Source organism: Anoplolepis gracilipes, chromosome 16 (genome assembly GCF_047496725.1).
Source record: "Anoplolepis gracilipes chromosome 16, ASM4749672v1, whole genome shotgun sequence".
Classification (NCBI taxonomy): Eukaryota; Metazoa; Arthropoda; class Insecta; order Hymenoptera; family Formicidae; genus Anoplolepis; species Anoplolepis gracilipes.
In genome coordinates this window covers 2,075,115-2,095,251 of record NC_132985.1, presented here as the reverse complement: position 1 = coordinate 2,095,251, position 20,137 = coordinate 2,075,115, and the positions used below count along the sequence as shown (strand labels likewise).

The window sequence follows — 20,137 nt, the reverse complement described above, 5'->3', positions numbered from 1 at the left end:
ACTATTTCATGTCATGCAACATTAATATATAAACTGGATATTATTATTAATGATGACCTTCATCATGATGTCCATGATAGTCAATCCCGAAATATTGTTCAACAGCTATAGTTACCAGAAATGCTGGGATACCAAGTTTCCAACCTCTGGTTAAACATACTAAACCACGTATAAGTGGTGGCTGAGTACTTTGGTAGCGCCATACATGATTTCTCAACCAAGGGTCCTTTAATCCCTTCTTGGCTAATTCTTCTTGAACACATTTCAATTGCGGTACATCTTCTACTTTGTAAATATCGGGACTGGGTATTTTGTAAGGTTGGCCCTTGTGACCTCCCATCTGCAGAAAATATATGTCGACATCAGGTTTTATATATGTATATCACAAGTATTACAAAGAATTACTATTTATTAATTTTTTTTTCATTGTTGATTAGCAATAATCATGCCAAACATGATCAATTTTATATTGTACATCAATGAAATTCTAATAGCGAAGTAACACTTTATAGTATGTATTACGATTTTCAATGATTATATTTCATTCCTAAATACTTTTTTTTTTTTATAATATAGAGGTTAATTTTTGCAACTGTTGATCTTGCAAATAGTATAAATACATCAACAGTAAAAAATATATCCTAACATTATATTATGAAAAAGTATTATTATCATGTATATAAACACGTATATTAATATTTATTCAATTAAAATTACATAATTACCTTTTTTAAAACAACTGACTTTAAATCTCACAAACACTCTAGTATGATTCTACACCATGTTTAGTAAATTTAACTTACACGGGCAAGTATACAGTTTTAGAGAAATTTTTGTTCCTTTCGTTCTGATTGGCCAATCGATTGACCAATAGGCGTATACTTCACAAATTGTCGCTCATGAACATTGGTCATAATGTCCGTATCAAACAACCTATTGAACATTCAGATTGAAGATTAAAGATTAAAATTTGACCAAGCAGAACAAAGCAATTTTAATTCCTTTTGTTTTGATTAGTCAAATTCTAATCTTTAATTTTCAATCTTCAATTTTCACATAACATATAAAATACATAAACGGACTAATCACACATTCTATCTATGGCCAATAAAATTTGGTTCGGCATTGGCGATTCTTTCGTTCAACCAATAAAATGATGCTATGCGGCTGCTTCATTGGTTGAACGGGATCTTAAGCTGATCTTAAATATAAGCTCGGATTATAAATACTGACCTATTATTAACCGAACATTCTCTCATTGCGTCTATGTATTTTATATGTCCATCGTCCATAAAGGTACGTCTTTTCAAGAATAAAGAAGACACTTTACATCCCGCCAGAATGAAAGTGCGTTAAAAAAGAAATTAGGATTGACGAGATCTTTAATTGTGTGAAAATAACGAGTCGCAAGTAACGGAGATAACAAGCAGCAATCATGTTGATACTGTTCGAGACCCCGGCAGGGTATGCGATCTTCAAGGTAAATCATATTTGCTAAAAAATGTGAACGCACTTCTAACCTAAGCAATGCACGTGGTGGTCATGTCGCACTTACTTTTCAATGCTGGATATTTATTATCGTGAATCTCTAGGATTGAGAAGTTATTTTGTGAAAGAAATTTGTTATTCCTATGGATTTTTAAAAGTTCCAGTTTATTAATTAAAAATAGAACGGACCAAATAGCACGTGTCAGATGTGAATCCTCTGCCAAAGTATATAATAAAATCTTTATAATTTTGCCTTAGATCATCTTTATTTGAACTTGTAAACATAAAGCGTTTATTTAAAAACGATAAAACAAGATCGGCATGTAATGTTTTATTTATTTCTGATAATAAGTAAATATTAATTTAACTCAGATTGTATATATTATAATTGATATATATTAATATATTACAATTTGTAATATATTTGTATATATTGGTGACTCGTAGTAGCATGTCCTTTAATTTTGATCGTATATTTGTGACAAAATTATCTAATGTGTTATAAACGGTTTAATGTACCATTTTTTGTTATAGCTGCTGGATGAAAATAAACTCTCCCAATCGGAAAATCTTTATAAGGACTTTGAAACTCCCGAAGATGCCAGTAAAATGTAATCTTTTTATAATTTTTTTTACAAAATTACTTGATTGTATCAAAATTTATTAAGCAACAACCTTCATTTTTTACCTTCATTTTTCAGAGTTAAATTAAAACACTTTCACAAGTTTGAAGACACTACTGAAGCATTGGCTGCTACAACAGCGCTTGTGGAAAGTAAATTATCCAAATCTCTAAAGAAAACACTAAGACAAAGCTGTACTGAGATCCATGAACAATTGGCAGTTTCCGATGCAAAACTGGGCGCTGCTATTAAAGATAAACTACAATTGTCCTGCGTTAGTAACACATCAGTACAGGAGTTGATGAGATGTATCAGAAATCAGATGGACAGTCTGATCAGTGGGGTGACCAAGAAGGAAATGTCGGCCATGGCGTTGGGTTTAGCACACAGTCTTTCTAGATACAAATTGAAGTTCTCGCCTGACAAGATCGATACTATGGTAATACAGGCAGTATGCTTGTTAGACGATTTGGACAAAGAGCTTAACAATTACATAATGCGAGCACGCGAATGGTACGGCTGGCATTTTCCCGAGCTGGGTAGAATCGTGAATGACAACATTACGTACGTGAAGACGATGTGGTTAATCGGCCAACGGGAGAATGCCGTCTCATGCGATCTGTCGGATATCTTGCCCGAAGATATTGAAAAGCAGGTAAAAAAGGCTGCGGAAACTTCGATGGGCTCAGAGATTTCGGAATATGACGCTGAACATATGCAATACTTGTGCAAGGAGATAGTCGAGCTTCACCAATATCGAGCCAATTTAAGCAGTTATCTAACTGCCAGGATGGCTGCGTTGGCACCGAATCTATCCATCCTCGTCGGTGATTTGGTCGGCGCGCGTCTAATATCAAAAGCTGGCTCTTTGACGAATCTCGCCAAACATCCGGCATCTACTTTACAGATTCTCGGTGCAGAGAAAGCGTTATTCCGTGCACTCAAATCGAAAAAGAATACTCCCAAATACGGCTTGATTTATCATTCGCAACTCGTCGGACAATCGTCAAGTAAGAACAAGGGCAAAATATCTAGGATGCTAGCGGCAAAAGCTTCCCTAGCGACTAGATATGATGCGTTCTTATCAATAGATCCTAAAAAGAATAATGAATATTCAAGTCAAGACCTAGGTATAGAACACAGAAAACTCTTAGAAATCCGACTAAAGCACCTCGAGGAAGGTAATATACGCCGAATCAGTGGCACTGCTAAAGCGAAGGCAAAGTTCGAGAAATATCACGGTAAGAATGAATACATGCAGTATTCAGCATCCGTCGATTCGACTTTACCGAGTAAGAGGCCATTAATTGAGGAGATTGATACCAAGGAGAGTGAAGAAATGCCCAAGAAAAAGAAGAAGAAGAAACATAGCTTAGAGCCCATAAAAGAAGAAATGGACGAAACAGAAGCTTCTTCTAGTGCACAAACAGAGGCACAAGTAAAAACGGAGGATGCTTCACCGAAAAAAAAGAAAAAACGTAACTTAGAACTTGAACCAGAAGTTCAAGAAGAAGAGTTGCATATCTCATCGAAAAAGAAAAAAAAACATAGTACAGATCACATACATGGCAAAACAGAAGATGTAGGCGAGTCTTCTGGTATACAAGAAATACAAACTGAAGCGGATTCAAGTGTATCAAAGAAAAAAAAGAAGAAAAAGAAGCAGGACCCAGTAGAAACAGAATCCATAGAAACAGAAGAAGCAGCATCCATAAAAGTTGAAGAGACTGTAGAAACAAACGTTTCAATCAAAACTGAAGATTCTGAAACTAATGAAGGTAAGCGCCAAAATTCGGTAAAAACGAGAATTGAATAATAATAATTGAACTCTACATTATTTAAACTAAATAACATATAATATAAATTTCTATTTACAGGACAAAAGAAGAAGAAAAGGAAGAAAGATAAAAAGAGGAAATTAGAGGAAGATGAATAAAGTATTCGTTCGTTTCGTTTAAATTAAAACAAAAAATTTCTCAAATTCTTTGATAAATGCCTGTAAAATAATAAATAAATTTCAGATAGAATGACAGATTTGATGTATATCAATATTCTATTTTTTCCTCATATGTTAAAAGATTATTTTATGTAAAACATTGTATAATTTTATATAAAGCATTGTATAATTTTCATAAATAAATAAATTAATTAATGCAAGTATAATTTATAAATATATACTTAGAAAATTTAAAGTCAACAGCAATTTTTTGTAGTGATAAAATTGCAAAAAATATTATAACCACATTAAATTAGTTCTAAATTTTTAGATTAACTCCTTTTTGCTTGATCTATTTATATATAATTACATTTCTATTTCTATTTTTAATTAATTATCATATACATATAAACTGCTTACTTTTCATTGAAGATCAACATTGGAGATTAAATTTTTATAACAGAATCACTTTATTTACCCACAATATTCAAATATATCTGAAAGTCTATATATATCTATATATACTAAATATTTTATTCTAACACTTATTTATCTGACTTGCAGGCAGTTATACAATAGTTACGCAATAGCTTTCAAATTATAATTACGTTTTGTATATATATTAATATATACTTTGTTTCGTAATTTTATATTTTTCTGAAAAGATAAACTATAATTAGATTGTACAAATACGATTATTATATATATATATATATATAAATTCTTCTTGTATGTGTGTGCATATGTATGTGTTATTACAAAGAAGAATTAATAATAAGAATAGATTTACAAAATTAATCTGCTAAATAGCATTACAATATATGTCTATTTGCAAAAACGTAATATTTATCATGATTAGCAAGATTGCATTTCAGTGTGACTCGCAAAAAATAACACAGAGTGAGAAATGATAAAATGTTTTACATGAGCTCACATTGCACGCAATGAATTAAAACCAATATTATATGATAAATGTTAGTGCATATAATTTGCTGTGAAAGCAATAATATATATATTCCGCATATATTTTTTTCTATACATTTTCTATAAATATCTTGTTTTTTATTTATTAGATCTTGATGCCTGATTGAATCTACAATAATACATCATAGATTTAATAAATTTCCATATTTGAGTGTCAATCAACATACTAGAGTTCACACATTTTGCAAAGAAAGTATATCTTTTTGAAACATAAGATGTTTCCTTCATCAAACATTTAAATAATTTTCACATTTGTTTAGACCGCAAACAGTATCATTTCTATCAGATATATATAATTACAATTACAATAAATACAATAAGCATTGATTGATGATAGATAAAATATTGTTATTTCAGAATATATATATACATAAATGAAAAGATTTAATTTATTTTTGTATATATATATATATATTTAAACATGTTTGATGTTTTCGTGTTTATTTTGAGAAACAAGATAATCCTATTATTAGAAAATGTCACAATGCATGTGTAAAAGGAGGAATTATCTATAAATGTATATAGAGTCCGAAAAAGTTTGACTAGTGGACTTTGATTTGTATTATATTAATATCGCGTACGTTTATCTCTTTTTCGTCTTATTTTAATATATATATATATATATTATAAATTTCACGAAATATTATTCCCCTTATACACATGCAGATACATTTTAAATAATGACAACTTACAACTTACAACTTACAGTGTATTTTTTCTACCTATAATGTTTTCGTGTATAATACTAATCTAATAGAATTCATATCGTCTACGGTCTCACATAATCTTATTCCATTCTCATTATAATAAGTAAAATAATTTGTTATTTTAATTTTTAATTATGCGTCCGATCAGTGCGAGAAAACAGCACACATTTCTATTTGTAGTTCTATTTGTAAGAAGTTTAAGTGCATCTTTTTTATTGCAAATAGAATGCACCCAAACTTATACAGAATGTCCTAGAATGACTTGATTAGATTTGATGGCGATCTGAAGTCGATTTTCATTAAAGAAAAGTTTCTTAATTGCGATAGACTGTCTTGTTAAGTAAAAAACAAAATAAATTTGAGTCTCTCTAAGCAAAATAATATGAGTTAGCAATAAAAAAAAATAATAAAAAAAATTTTATGAAATCTCAAGAGAGCTCACTTAATATTCTTACAATTTTAGAATATTAATAATTCAATTAACAAAAAAAATCGACATCAGATTTATCTGGAGTAAAATTGCGTCCTTTCCAGGACGCTCTGTGTACAATATATATTCACAATTCTATTGTATAGCGACAGTATAAAAAATAAGTGTATATAAAGTGCATAAAAAATATGAAGCGTCTCGCAGCGATAACCTCCGGAATGGATAAACTTCTTTTTTCTTTTGTAAAGGCATACAATTTATGTATCCTCTACCGAAGGATAACGACGAGTATTGCACACAAGTACTCAACGCATATTGCAAGCTATACGAAGAATTCGCAAACTTATCTTATACGTTGGGAACACCGCGTATATTTATTTTTATATAGTTCTCTCTCTCTCTTTTTAAGTATCCTCCGTCTAGTATTAACGTTGTTTTATATATATATGTATATATATATATATATATATATATATATATATATATATATAAAATTCATTTAAAGAGAATACTACATACTTATTGATGTGTGTGTGTGTGTGTGTGTGTGTATATATATAAATTTGTTTATGTACAAGATACATAATTAAAGACAACGTCGATTCGCGATGCTTCGTTACAATGATCATCATCCGACTACAGTTTACCGGATGCTCGTGAATAGATTCAGCACGGATTTGTTTTCCTTCTGACTGCGCGCCTTGCTAAAAACGTTCCAAAAACGTAAAGTCTCGTCGCCCGCACCGGTGACGATCGCCTCACCATCCGGTGACATTGCCAGATAAAGCACCCGATACGAGTGACCGGTAAGCTTAGCCACTTGCGTAAGACTCGGGTACTTCCACACGAGAATCTGATTCTGCGAGTATCCGTGGGTACTGACCAGCTCGGAACTGTGTTTGCTCCATGCCAAGTTGCAGACCTGCGAGCCGGTGTCGACACACTGCATCGGCTGGCCTGTCAACGTGTTCCAGAAGCGGATGCAACGATCTGCGGTGCCGCCACCGGACGCCAGTAGACCATGATGATGAGGCGACCAGGCGATCGCTTTGACCGCCGCCAAGTGTTCGGTGTACGTTTGAATAGGTGACAGAGAATGTAGATTCCACACGTAGAGCCGATTGTCATTGCCACCAGATGCCAGGTACTGATTATCCGGTGACCATTTCAGACCGCACACTTCCTGTCGATGAGCACCGAGTCGTCGTTCGCCAACAACGCACGGAGTCCTGACGTCTCTCTGCAATATCAATCGATCCCTGCTGCCAGACGAGAGAACCTCTCCGTTCCACGCCAGAGCTCCAACTCGAGCGCTGTGGCCTTGCAGCTTGCTCACCTGCTTATTTACCGCTACATCCCACACTTGTATGTAGCCCATATGAGTGCCTACCGCCACCAAATTACCCCGCTCGTTCCAGGCGACGGAAGTAACGCTGTTGCCGTCGCTGGATAGGTCACACAGCCTTGTCACCTGACTCGTACAAGCTGACCATAGATATACGCAGCTTCCCAAGCCAACGCTGAGGACATTTTGAGAGGACCAGTCGACCAGATTCAGATAAAAGTCATCCTGTAATTCTGGAGCATCCAGTACCTTGAAAGGTATTCTCGAAATTTTCCTGGTCGCCTTCCTAGGTGACCTTAGTAGTTTCTGACTTTTAGCACTGAGAGGCGACAGAGAATAAGGCGAGCTCTGATCCAGTAGCGTTCGATCCTTGGTGGGTGTGGTATACTTGAAAAGGTTCTTAGTCACCAACGGCGACAGCACTCTGCGTTCCTCGCACTGGCCTTTAACGTCTTCTATACTCGCACCTAGTAACTCATTTTTCAGCAGGCAGGAGTACGCGATTCCATCACGGCTGCCCTCGCCGTTTTCCCGTGTCTTCTTTGCCACCAAACCGCCTCGGCCGTTCTCGCTGATCATGGAGAATGTGGTCTGCCAGTTATTACCCGAGCGAGTGGGTATGAAGCGGTCGTAGCTGTTGTTGCAAGCCGACGTCTTCGTAGGCGAAAAGTAAATGGGCGAGTAGGTTGCGACAGTACTGGGTGACAGCGTCGTACCCGTCGTCGCCGAAGAGCCATCGCCGACTCCTATCGGCTTCACCAGCCGTTTCTCGTACTCGTGATAGAACATGACACGACAGAAAACGTTTCCGTACACTTTATCGCTCGAAAAAGCGTCTCGACACCGCACTCACATAATTAACGTACAGTCACGTCGCCCTTTTCGTCCTGCCGCGATTCACTTAAAAAGCTGCGTTCGTTTGCGCGATCGACTCCCGGGGAAGCCAACGCTCCTCAAGATCTGCTACGGCTCATCCTAGTCTGGAGTACGGTCCGTTGAGACTTTCGGTGCGATCAGAAGTTCAAGCTTCTGTTAGGTCCGTCATGCCGCCATTCGATGTCGAATTCAACTCGTGTTCAACTTCTCGGCAGTGATGCCAGAAAACAGAAGTACCCCCAGTGGGATATGGAGGGGGTCGCTATTGTGTCACACCACTACGTACCGTGACTACCATGCGTGTACGTGTGGCCGCACGTGTGACACACGTACACGGTACGTGGTTCGGTGTTGCATGGAAGCCATTTTCTCCGCATGCTATCGCAATCACTTTCCTTTCGAGAAGCTCGAGAATCGAGAGTTCGGTTCTATGGGTGTGTTCTCAAATTCACCGCCACTAAAGATGGACTTTCAATACTGACGGCGAATTTTGGAACACAACCTATATTTACCAATGAAAATGCACTCTGTGCATAGAATAATTCGTGCGTCAAAATTGTTACTTTTTTTATTATTTTATTAGAAGATAAAGATCAAAATAGAAAATTGATATAATATTTTCTGCCATCTTCTGTGTGTGTTTTAAGGAAAACCAAAGATTAACTATTATTATAATTAGAATTTTGAATATCCTTTTGTTTTTTTGACTTTTTATCAAAAGATCCTTTAAGCGAATTTCATTTATTTGTTCTTAAAGATAAAAGAATATAAATAATAAGAATAAAATAAAAGATGTACTTGTTTTATTTTAGATGCATATATGAAATCAAAATTCATATAAATCGAAAGGACAAGCTGATATATTAATACAATAATAATTTTTTCACTAAAAAAGTAAGTTTTTAAATTTTTAAATATTCTTCACTAATAATCAGGATTATAAAATAAATATTATCTTTTTTTTAATCAATTTTTAATCTTGTCTATAGCAATTTATATTGATGTATGCAGCTGCGCATGTACGATACAGCAATCAATGAATTAAAAGAAGAAAAGATTAGGAAAAGTCGATTGCAGAATGGCATTTTTGAATGTGCAACAGAGTACATTGCAATATAATTATAATGAAAATATTGCCGATCGATATAACGAAAAAACTACCAATGAAATTTCGATCGCGAGCTTTCACTATTTTTCGACGCCGTTCATTGCAGATGAGTCATCCCGATAGTGAACAAAGGGAGAAAAAAAGTTTATTTGATGTGCTGTCAAGAATCGTCAAGGGACGACGCAGGTCAAAAAGTTTTGATTATTGCAAGATATCGACGATGACGCTGGAAAAGGACGATGCTTGCGATTTAAGTGACATTATCTTGCAAGAAAATTCAGATGTCGAAACTCAGGTATATGCGGTTCTTTTATCATTGAAATTTGTTTTTATACTTAACCTTTTGTATTCCTTTTCAAACTTGATAATATTGATGTTAAAGATAGAAAAAAATTCAGACAATTATTGATATTTTATGAAAAGACTTCAAATAAATAGGTTTTTATATTATAATATGCTATACAGATTATATCTGATAAATATCTGTATAGTTTGTTTTATTACTTAACCTTTTGTTTTCCTTTTCAAGCTTGATAAAATTGATGTCAAATATAGAAAAAATTAGACTACTGATATTTTAACTACTGAAAAGGCTTTAAATATATAAATAAATAGGTTTTGATTGATATTATAATGATTTACAGATTATACAGATAAATATCTGAGATACTATATCAGTTCTGCATAGGAACAATAAGAAAGATAACTGTAGAATATTTGTACAGTTGTCTTGATAAATATTTTCAGGTTCCCTTTGTAAAATAAAATATTTAAAGATTTCACATTTTAAATATTAATTTGAAGTACATTATAGTTTTTTAGGATTAAGTCATATAATTAATATTTTTATCGAGGGGTTGGTCACTGAGGTAATTTTTGTACAAGAGCTAGGTAATTCAGCAGCAATCCCAGCAAAATTTTGGGTAATCTAAAGTTATTTTTGGTAAATCTAAATAATCTTTAGCGTTAAAATAATTTAAAGTAAAATTTTTTTTTCAAAATTTATTTTTAATTTGAGATACTATTAGGAAATCTTAAGTAATCCGAGGTATAATTTAAGGGTAATCCGTATGAAAGGGTAATTTTTGTACATTATAACTGTTAGTGACCAACCCCTCGATTTTTATACATATAAGAAAGTTGTTTTATAAACTACAACTGTGTAAAAGACTTTAAATTTTAATAATTTAATTTTAATATATAGTGCACATGTAAATTAAGCAAGAAACCAAGGAGAGTATTACAATTTTCGGATGGTGTAATGGAAGAATATTCGTCTGAAGATGAAGTTGACATGCCAAAAAATAATAAAACTGTGTCACAGATAGATACTGTAATTATATATAAATTTTATATAAAATTGTTTTTATAATGATATAAAATAATATATGATATATTTTTTGTAGAAAAATTTGAATTGGTTACCATGGGCATGGCATCAAACCACCTGGATCAGTTCAAAAATGTTAGATGGTTGCGATTATGTTGGTGAATGTCTGGCCAACTTCTTTGGCATAACAGCACCAAAATATCAATTTGAGATCAATGAATTTTATAGATTACAAGCACTTGAAAGGGAAATGTTTAATAAAGAGGACTTAGAAATGGGTGGATGGAATGAAAAAAAGAGAAGTAACCTTATAAATAATGATGTTATATTGTCAAATGAACAATGATATTGTGTTGATTTTATATCAAAAAAAATTTTTTTTATTAAGCAAACTAAGTCAAATATGTCATAAACTTCTTGTTCAGAAGCATCTAAAATATTGTTGTATAATCTTGATTGTTATGTAGAAAAAAAGAAAGGTGAAAAATTGAATTTGTTGCTCTATATATTCAAGATTTATTAGATTAAATTTACAAATGAAAATAACATGCTCGAATAAATTTATCTACTATTTTTCTATACAATATTGAAGCAATTTTTAAATAATGTAAAATAACAGTTATTATATGAAAAAATATTTGTGACGAGACAAAAAATTAAACAAGAATTATTACAATGTGTGTGATATATGAAAGAGTATGAGGAAGTAATTTAAACTTAATTGATTCTAATTAAAATACTGTTAATATATGACTATGTATATAAATATCTATGTATATATTTGTAATGCTTTAAAATGAATGAAGTTTTATTATCTTTCATAAAAAATAATTAACCATTATGAATAATATATTATTTATTGTATGAATTATATATATTTCTTATAAGATATATGATAATTTTATCAAATGTGTTGGTATTATAAAAAATATATATTACCTCATTGCAAAATAATTTCAAACTTCGTTTGCATTTGCACATATGTCCATGTGGAAATAAATGATATAGCCATCAAGTATATAATCATTTAACGTTTTAATTACATCAACCATGGCTCTCATAAAATTATTAAAATTTATAATTGTATATTTATTAAAATAATCTTTTTTTTAAACTTTTTGATAAATAAGATTGCTTTCTCAACAAAAAAAGCTATTGTTTCTTTCAATCGTAGTAAGTAGAACAAATCAGATATCAACGAATGATTCCACATAGTAAATGTAAAATAGTAATCAATATGATGTATAAAAATCCAAGTACATATTGCTTTCAGAGTAATTAGTTTTCAAATTTATTTTAGAATCCTATATTTTAATTATTATATGTAGCTGCACACTGCAATCTTTTGTTAAACAAAGTTGTGCAAATTGCTGTAAAAATAAACATTTGTGTTCTTTAAAATGCTCAATGTAAATAAGAAAATGTTCTTAAAAAAAGAAAAAAAAATTTACGTCTCTGGAACAAATCTATGCAGTGCACTAGTTAAAACTAACAAAGAACTCTGAAGGCCCTGTGGCAAATGCCTTTGCAGCCAAGAGCCTTTGTATTGCTCTATATGAGCCAACATCTTGTTCGCTATGTCGGTTCTGAAAGTAGGCGGTAGATTAGATACTCCTAGATTGATTACTGCAAGTCCCATATTACTGTTCGGATTTATGCCGACTCCGATCAACGTTCTGCCGATCTTGCAGGCTGTTAGCATCAAATCGGAGGTCAGTTGCAATTCCTGTATCTCCATTGACGCGAACTTGGAGGACAAGTTCGCCTCATACAAGGAATGGGATATTCGTTTAATCTGCTTCGTCATTTTCTGCAAACAATAGTTTGTTTACATTGAATATTTTAGCAGTTATTCATTTGTAAAATATTAAAATTTATTATATTTAAACGAGCATACTTACAGCGAATAGATCGGCTGAGAGATATTCTAAATTTACATTATCTGGATCGGTTAATAATCTGTACAATGTGGAGCCGCGATTATCTGGTATTTGTTGCAAATCTTTAGCTGCCTGATTTTTACTTAATGTTAATACCAATGTATCTAAACGTCCTAACTCCAGTATCGCACTACCGATTTTAAACTCTGAATCTTGAAACACATGTATATCTAATAATTTCGTGATACATTTTTCCCTGTAAAGTAACAATTATTTTATTTTATTAAGTACAATAATATATTTGATAATGATGTACGATTACAAATTTTATGACGATTGTTACCTAATTGATGCAGATAATTCAGGTATGTCGTAATTGTCATCAGAACCTAAATCTATTTCTGTCATTGGGTTCCAAGTTAAACCAGCTGCCATTAAATATCCAATCCATGCGAAAGGATGCGGCGTAAGATGATGGCTGCCTGACCAGTGCGCGACAACGATACCGATCGAGTTCTGCTCCAGAGAGGTCTTTATCGCATTCCTCGTGTTAGCATACGTTGACGCCGGACATCCCGCCAAACTATTGTAACTAGCTGTGCCAGAACTTGGTAAAACATTACCGCCTGCTACTCTGAATACTTCTGTCCACTCAGAGAAATCATAATCAGCCTGTAGTACAAATAATCAGTAAATATCGCATAAGTTTTATAAACGTTTCTATTAATCTATCACTAAAAAAATTGTAAAAAGAAATTTATTTATTAATAGTATTACCTGAAATCCATATTCAACGAGTATAATATTAGAGGGAATATTATGGAACTCTGATTTAGAATGTAAACCATTGGAGCACAATAATAGAGTTGTGTTTGCACTTAGATTGAGGATATGCCAGAGTTCTTGAAGGCACGAATAGGATTTGAATACTTCTGACATATCCGTTTCGATCGTATCATTAATAGACACATTCAAGTCAAAATTGTCAGCTTGCACTAACAAACTTGCCAATCGCGGGCCAACGTGAACGTAACTTAAACTGGGAAATACTGCAAGTAATTCTTGAAAGATAGGCCACATTTGCGTCAAGTGATGCTGACCAACATTAGAATCGACGTCCAACGTGGGTACTATGTCTAAATGCCGATCCCTGAAATATATTTAAATATATTTTCAATAATTATATATAAAGAAAAACTTAATTTTCATATATTGCCGAGCGGAAAATCGTTAGGAGTTAAAAAAATAAATATTTAGAAAAATAATACAATACACAATAAATAAATATATATAGAAGATAGTTATAGAAAAGAGTTTGTAAACATAGATTGATAATTAAAAAAATTTAAAAAAAATTAAAAATAAAAATAATAATTTCAATAAGTTTACATAAAACATTAGATAGAATTTATTTAAAAACGATAACCTTACGATTTTTCTAACACAAACATATAATCGTACCTGCAATATCTATCTAAGGTTACCATTTCAGATTTGGAATAGCAAAGCTGCCAGTCACAATTTGGTATAAGTCTGGAGTAGAGATGCAAATGCGAGATTTTGAACGACGACAGTAGATCAATAATGTGTAGAAGATATTCCAGAGTCGGTATACGTCCTCTGGGCGAGATATCCAATAGTATACCGCGATGTGTGAATCTCGGCTCGTCTTTTATAAAGACTGGCTCTATTTCACACAGCTCTGATCTATTCCTGTTCTTACTCAGACGTAGAATTTGCACAAATGTGCAAACCGCATAATGCAGTCCTGCTAAACTACCGGCGCTCACTTTGATGAAGTTTTGCGTAATATGCAACTGATAGCCGTCCGTAATATTAAATAGATTGTTATTCACAATGCATTCTATCGTATTGTCGTTGAGCAGTTTGCCGCAACTAGGTTGCACCTCGCCAATCTTTACATCGTGACCCAGTTCGAGCAGATGAGTTCTACTGACTTCCCATACATCTAATATTTTATGTACAGACTCACTGCCCTAGGAAATAAATTATACGTTTAATAAAAAATTGAATACAAAATAAAACTGCAGAAAATTCCAACAAGATGAAGATTTAAAAGATTATAATTTTCATAAAAAGAGAAGCGAATATATTTTTTCTTACTTGTATTATCGATATAAAAAGCTCCTTTCCAGCAATAAATGGAGCTGTAAAGTTTTTTAATTCAATCACAGCTTTTGGCTGTGGCCACAACAAATTATATATGCTTCCTTTATCGACATTAGACTTGCTAGGACTCTCTGTGCCCGTGTCACGCAAAGGCACATCGTACACCGGATCCGAGGACTTGTTAGATTCAACTGACAGTTGACTCATATTGCTCGAGAGACTCTTTTGACAAAAATTTGTCTCTGTAAATGACGTAGGTGGACTGTGCATCGTTTCGTTTTCGTTCAATAAGTAATTTGATACAAATCGCTGTAGAGATGGTTTCTTTTTGGAGAGATCGTACGGCGTTTTCCCCGTAAATGTTCTGAAAAAAATTGCTATTGCACATACATATACGAAAAAGATATATTCGTATGATAAATTTATTCTGCATACCCTTTAGTAGCTCGTATATGAGGATTTGCACCAGCCTGTAACAATTCCTGACAGATAGCGACATCGCCGCGATTCACCGCATCATGTAATGGCGTTGCACCGCAACCATTCTCAGCATTTACATCAGCTCCTTTATCTATAAAGATTCTAATATAATAAAATATGTTGTTAAGCCAGTCAGTGTAGTTATCTGTATATATTACCAAGCAAACATGCGATAATTTCTTTGTTTCCATAACATGCTGCCCAATGTAACGGTGTGTTCTTACTACCTTGCGAGTCCCATGAATTAACATCTAATCCAGCATCTAGCAATTGTACCACTCTATCAACCCTATAATAAAAGTACATGTCCATGATATCTAATGCTGTAATTGATGCAGATAATTGTATCTTTTATTATTTTAGATCGAGGAAATTTAAAATTATTGTAATAAGTATTTACATACTCGGAAGCAGCTGTTGCTCTCAACAGTTCCTCTATATAAATACGTCGTATTGCATCACTCGAGACAACATCTACTGCATTGTGTCCATTTGCATTCTGTACAGCTGGATCAGCACCACAATTTAAAAGAGTTCGCACAATGTCTGCTTGATTGGTCTAAGCATATAGAAACACAACTAAGAAAAATGTAAAAAAAAAAGAAACAAAACACTGCAGAAATATATTACAAACCTTTGAAGCATATGATAGGAAAGTTCCTTCTTCCAAAACCGGTTGATTTAATATCTTATCTCTCGTAATACCTTCTGTCGCATTACCATTCTCACCTGTGACAAATAGGTCGATTATATAAATAACGAAACAGATAATACAATGATCGATAATTCAAACATCAATACAATAAAATGTTGCGCGGATGCTTTGAAGCGAAAGAAAATATTTGGATCGTAAACACTTGAATTGACACGTTTGCAATACATACACGCGTCCAAAAGCGATCTAATAATGTCAGTACGTCCGTGTTCGATCGCCGTGCGAATATTCTCGCAAATTCCTTGCATCTCTGCTCGAGTTTAGCCTGCAGTTTGCGAGGGTCAAGGCGGCGCGTCGCCTGGCATCGTCGGGATATTATTCCGCTGTCAGCTGTCAGAAATCGCGCCGGTCATATCCTCGCACGACATAGCGGCTCGATGCGATGTCCGATGATGTGTACGTGTATAGGTAACATGACAACCACATTCAGTCTAGCCACATACCGTTGCTTTCGACCACGATATCAACAAAAATAAACGTGATTACTTGACATACAACAAGTACTATATTATCTCAAGAATATTTGACATTTGCATACATCATTTCTCTAGTCATGAAATGATAAAAAAATTCAAATACATAACCGATAAAAAAAACTCGAATAAGAAACTCGCATCTGATTTTTTTTCGTTTACAATTTACGCCACGTTATCCAACCATTTTGTAAGAAATTCCCTAGTTAGAGAAGAAAAGGCAGGAAACATTTTGAAATTTCCTAGGAAAATAATAATAATAAATAAATTTCCTAGAAAAAATTTGAAGTAGCATCCACATCTTTGTTTATTATTTAGTCTATGATTCATCGTGATTGATAGCGCACTTGCGCGTAGTACATAACAGGCATGAATTTGCATTTGCGCTAGTATTTACATGTTGATTTGTGCTATAAAAACGTGTGATAAAAGGTGAAACAAAAAGAAAATCCAACGGAAGATTATACAGTTTGAAATTTAAAAAATATTAAATAAAATATTGAAGAGACTATTTGTTAAAGACGTAATTGAGTATAATCACATATTGTAAATTAGAATATATTTAATTATGATGACCATGGAACTATTATTCAGAATACAAATAAATTCCGAAATGGTTATGCCGATTACATTAAGCGGCATAAATCTGAAAACGAAAGTGGAGGAATTGAAACGGGAAGCCGCGGGAAGATGGAATCTGTCAAAGGATTCGTTAGGTAAAATGATTTTGCATTATTTGAAGATTGCTCTTTGTCATGAGAGGTTGGTAATCTTTGTTATTCAATCTTCAGTTTAATAACAAGTTTTTTGAACTTATATTTATATTTAAGATATATCTTAAAATTACTTTATATTTAGAATAATTAAAAGATGTTTAGAAAAAAAATGACAATTTTGTTCTATATTTTTTTCCTTAATGTAAATTCCTTAATGTAAATTTAACATTAAATAAAATAGTAATACTTATGTTTTTTTTTTCAGAATTTATTTATTGTGGACTTATACTTGAGGATGATGCAACAGTAGAATCTATTGGATTGAAAAATGGATCGATGGTGCACGCACTGAAAAAGAAGGAACCAGAATCGCCAGCATCAAATAGATATATATCAGAAGATTCCATCTTACAGTTGGCATCAGCATTTAAATCTTTCAATGAGATGCCTGCATTCAGAAGCGCCCTGCATGTAAATATTATTTAAATAATTTTTCTGGTTACTTTTATCTGCTTAATCGCTTTCCACTTATCTTTTCTTACAACTAAATCTTACAATTATTATCAAATATTAATAGAGAAATTATATATAAATATTTTTATATATTTTAGCGTTTAAGTAAAAGACCAGAAGTGATAGACAATATTATATCTTCCTCTCCTGGATTACACGAGGATTTTGTAGCTATTACTATGCTGCAGGATCCAGATTTAATGGCACATTTTACGGATGTTGATACTGTTAAAAGGTAATTAGATGTATAATCTGAATTTCCATTAGCTAACATATTCGATGATTTTATGCAAAAATTTACATCAGGAAAATATATATCTCATACTTTATTGGTATGAAATTTGCATAATGGGCTCAAATTTTTTTTTGTATTCAGAGTCGCAAAATTGCATCCAGTATTGATCGAGGCGGCGCAAAACATCGCAGCGGCCGTCCACGAGGAAGCGCAAAACGCGGCTTCCAGTGGCTCCTCCAGCAGTTCGATGGCCAGTTCGCAACCTACGTCCGCGCGTTCCTATAGCGTGGATAACATGAGCCTCGAAGAGGAGATGGCGCGTGACATCGCTCACTTTTTCGCCACGCATCCTGTAAACGACAACAACTTGCGGTTCCCCAACATACCGATGGCCGCGAATTCGCAAACGCCACAACGGCCAGACAATCCGCCATCCTCCACATCCGGTAGTGTTAGTCAACCCGTGACTGGCAACCAAAGTACCGGCGTGATCACATCTCAAATGTTTATGGAAGCGATGAGACAAGCTGCGATCGCGACCAATCCAAATTCTCAGCAGGCAGCTGCATCTCCGATGGCTTCCTTGTCACCGATGTTACCATCATTTTCACCACCAGTTACTGACTTGCAGCGGCAGTTGGCACAGATGCACGAGATGGGTCTCCAGGATGACACAGTGAACATTCAGGCACTGCAGTTCACCAACGGTGATGTGCAGGCAGCGATCGAACTCGTATTTAGTGGTTTCGGTGATAATTAGGTGACAACAACAATAAGACGAGAGATGTAAGTGATTACACTTTGTAAAATTTAAACATAGAGTGTCTTGAAATTCATAGATATCTCATTTTAGATATCTCTGACACTCTATGTTATTTATATAATATGAACCAATTAGCTAATTACTTGCCCATAAGATATCAAGAAACGCGTGTACAAGTGTAAAAATTATTGCTTGAAAAAAACTTTGTCTTTTATATCATTTTTGATGAGATTGTACATATCGTCCACTTTACTATCTTTGTTGATAATTATAACAAAATTTATGCAAATTCTGTTATAAACAGAAACTTTTCCATCTTCCAAGAGCTTGTTTAAAGATTATCTTAATTTTTCCAATATAAATACAATGTATTTAGCATTTTTTGAAAAAAAAAAAAAAAATACATACGATATGCAGAAAGATCAATATTATTTATCATATTGAGTAAAATTGTAAATTGTAAAGTACATATAAACTTTAAGAAAATCTCTAACATTGATGTTGTAATAAGTTTTGAAAATATTAATATTGGCTGTAATTAATTTTTTATTAATTTTAGAATGTTTTATAATTCTCTGTTTTTTGATATTATATATATAATTTTACTTAATAGAGATGTGTATGTGTGTGTGTGTGTAATATTAGACAAAAATTATAGTAGAAACTTTTGTCCAGCACATATGAGGCATGTGGAATGACGCTTCAGTATATTGATACGCCAAAATGCTCGGAATAAATGCGTCATGCGTGCTACAGTGACGTATGCATTAATGCGAAATCGAATAAGTCGTGAAAATTTACTCAATCGCACGTAGATATGACATTTGCAAGTACTATTCTTATATAATCATTTGAGCACTCTGAAACTCTTAAGTGTCTTAAGTGGCGTTAGATTAAGATTTATCTGATTGTTTACACGAGATTTAAGTATGGTTAAATTGAAGAACATACACAAGTGTGATCATTAAGAGTTATTAGTAATAATTATCTGTAAATAATACTTAATGATCCTATAGTTTTATAGGATTTATAGATTGATCATGCAAGAATATGAATTTTTAATTAATAATTTTTATCTATGATTATGAAGCAAATTTTACACAAATATAAAGAGAGATTAGTTGAAAAAATTATTGATAAAATATTTGTGGATGTATACATTTTTGAAGAAAACATATAGGATATTCAATAATAAGTATATTCAATATATAATTGACACGATATTCGTAGATAAAAGTCGTGTGTAGAACGTGATTCTGGCAAAAAGTAATAATATCTAAAATAATAATTATAAAAAAAAAATCTAAATGTCCTAGAATTTTCCTTTTTTCCAATTTTCCTTTTCTAGGTTTTTTTCTCTACTCTAATTCTATCTATAACCAATATTTATAAACAATAAATCTCT

General features: G+C 33.0%; 6 protein-coding genes across 7 annotated transcripts; 3 read left to right on the top strand and 3 right to left on the bottom strand.

The window, feature by feature from the left end:
* Nucleotides 1-46: 46 nt before the first annotated feature.
* On the bottom strand, nucleotides 47-340 carry Nd-b12 (NADH dehydrogenase [ubiquinone] 1 beta subcomplex subunit 3). The gene has a single exon (XM_072908492.1). It carries the CDS (start codon nucleotides 338-340, stop codon nucleotides 47-49), a length of 294 nt encoding a protein of 97 aa, XP_072764593.1.
* Nucleotides 341-1,270: 930 nt separating this feature from the next.
* Nop5 (nop5 ribonucleoprotein) lies at nucleotides 1,271-4,188 on the top strand. Its single transcript, XM_072908049.1, has 4 exons — nucleotides 1,271-1,480; nucleotides 2,023-2,099; nucleotides 2,190-3,889; nucleotides 3,989-4,188. Exons 1-4 carry the CDS (start codon nucleotides 1,436-1,438, stop codon nucleotides 4,045-4,047), a joined length of 1,881 nt encoding a protein of 626 aa, XP_072764150.1. The 5' UTR covers nucleotides 1,271-1,435; the 3' UTR covers nucleotides 4,048-4,188.
* Nucleotides 4,189-6,665: 2,477 nt separating this feature from the next.
* On the bottom strand, nucleotides 6,666-8,744 carry Fzr (fizzy and cell division cycle 20 related). The gene has a single exon (XM_072908050.1). It carries the CDS (start codon nucleotides 8,300-8,302, stop codon nucleotides 6,812-6,814), a length of 1,491 nt encoding a protein of 496 aa, XP_072764151.1. The 5' UTR covers nucleotides 8,303-8,744; the 3' UTR covers nucleotides 6,666-6,811.
* Nucleotides 8,745-9,390: 646 nt separating this feature from the next.
* LOC140674877 (uncharacterized) lies at nucleotides 9,391-11,426 on the top strand. The gene is made up of 3 exons (XM_072908769.1): nucleotides 9,391-9,792; nucleotides 10,702-10,830; nucleotides 10,904-11,426. Exons 1-3 carry the CDS (start codon nucleotides 9,481-9,483, stop codon nucleotides 11,171-11,173), a joined length of 711 nt encoding a protein of 236 aa, XP_072764870.1. The 5' UTR covers nucleotides 9,391-9,480; the 3' UTR covers nucleotides 11,174-11,426.
* Nucleotides 11,427-11,552: 126 nt separating this feature from the next.
* On the bottom strand, nucleotides 11,553-16,715 carry LOC140674875 (uncharacterized). 2 transcript variants are annotated; one of them, XM_072908766.1, is made up of 12 exons: nucleotides 16,202-16,715; nucleotides 15,952-16,046; nucleotides 15,722-15,876; nucleotides 15,476-15,606; nucleotides 15,273-15,408; nucleotides 14,832-15,201; nucleotides 14,169-14,704; nucleotides 13,485-13,857; nucleotides 13,051-13,379; nucleotides 12,729-12,963; nucleotides 12,279-12,637; nucleotides 11,553-12,197 (listed from the first exon to the last, which is right to left on the bottom strand). In XM_072908766.1, exons 1-12 carry the CDS (start codon nucleotides 16,278-16,280, stop codon nucleotides 12,176-12,178), a joined length of 2,820 nt encoding a protein of 939 aa, XP_072764867.1. In that variant the 5' UTR covers nucleotides 16,281-16,715; the 3' UTR covers nucleotides 11,553-12,175. The 2 variants fall into 2 exon arrangements, with proteins under 2 accessions (XP_072764867.1, XP_072764868.1); XM_072908767.1 differs by lacking the exons at nucleotides 15,952-16,046; nucleotides 16,202-16,715 and having other exon boundaries at nucleotides 15,273-15,419; nucleotides 15,545-15,606; nucleotides 15,722-15,861.
* Nucleotides 16,716-16,825: 110 nt separating this feature from the next.
* On the top strand, nucleotides 16,826-19,493 carry LOC140674876 (ubiquitin-like protein 7). The gene is made up of 4 exons (XM_072908768.1): nucleotides 16,826-17,221; nucleotides 17,487-17,692; nucleotides 17,833-17,969; nucleotides 18,111-19,493. The coding sequence occupies exons 1-4, from the start codon at nucleotides 17,074-17,076 to the stop codon at nucleotides 18,727-18,729; spliced, it is 1,110 nt and encodes a 369-aa protein (XP_072764869.1). The 5' UTR covers nucleotides 16,826-17,073; the 3' UTR covers nucleotides 18,730-19,493.
* The last annotated feature ends 644 nt before the right edge of the window (nucleotides 19,494-20,137 follow it).

Excerpts from the sequence above, each read along its gene's own strand:
- LOC140674876 (XM_072908768.1), top strand. The coding sequence starts at position 17,074 with ATGATGACCATGGAACTATTATTCAGAATACAAATAAATTCCGAAATG. Across the intron at positions 17,222-17,486 it reads TCTGTCAAAGGATTCGTTAG|AATTTATTTATTGTGGACTT; the intron begins GTAAAATGATTT and ends TTTTTTTTTCAG. Across the intron at positions 17,693-17,832 it reads CATTCAGAAGCGCCCTGCAT|CGTTTAAGTAAAAGACCAGA; the intron begins GTAAATATTATT and ends TATATATTTTAG.
- Nop5 (XM_072908049.1), top strand. The coding sequence starts at position 1,436 with ATGTTGATACTGTTCGAGACCCCGGCAGGGTATGCGATCTTCAAG. Across the intron at positions 1,481-2,022 it reads CAGGGTATGCGATCTTCAAG|CTGCTGGATGAAAATAAACT; the intron begins GTAAATCATATT and ends TTTTTGTTATAG. Across the intron at positions 2,100-2,189 it reads CCCGAAGATGCCAGTAAAAT|AGTTAAATTAAAACACTTTC; the intron begins GTAATCTTTTTA and ends TTCATTTTTCAG.
- Fzr (XM_072908050.1), bottom strand. The coding sequence starts at position 8,302 with ATGTTCTATCACGAGTACGAGAAACGGCTGGTGAAGCCGATAGGAGTC.
- LOC140674877 (XM_072908769.1), top strand. The coding sequence starts at position 9,481 with ATGTGCAACAGAGTACATTGCAATATAATTATAATGAAAATATTGCCG. Across the intron at positions 9,793-10,701 it reads ATTCAGATGTCGAAACTCAG|TGCACATGTAAATTAAGCAA; the intron begins GTATATGCGGTT and ends TTTAATATATAG. Across the intron at positions 10,831-10,903 it reads CTGTGTCACAGATAGATACT|AAAAATTTGAATTGGTTACC; the intron begins GTAATTATATAT and ends TATTTTTTGTAG.
- Nd-b12 (XM_072908492.1), bottom strand. The coding sequence starts at position 340 with ATGGGAGGTCACAAGGGCCAACCTTACAAAATACCCAGTCCCGATATT.
- LOC140674875 (XM_072908766.1), bottom strand. The coding sequence starts at position 16,280 with ATGCAAGGAATTTGCGAGAATATTCGCACGGCGATCGAACACGGACGT. Across the intron at positions 15,607-15,721 it reads AGAGCAACAGCTGCTTCCGA|GGTTGATAGAGTGGTACAAT; the intron begins GTATGTAAATAC and ends CTTTTATTATAG. Across the intron at positions 12,964-13,050 it reads GAATTATCTGCATCAATTAG|GGAAAAATGTATCACGAAAT; the intron begins GTAACAATCGTC and ends GTTACTTTACAG.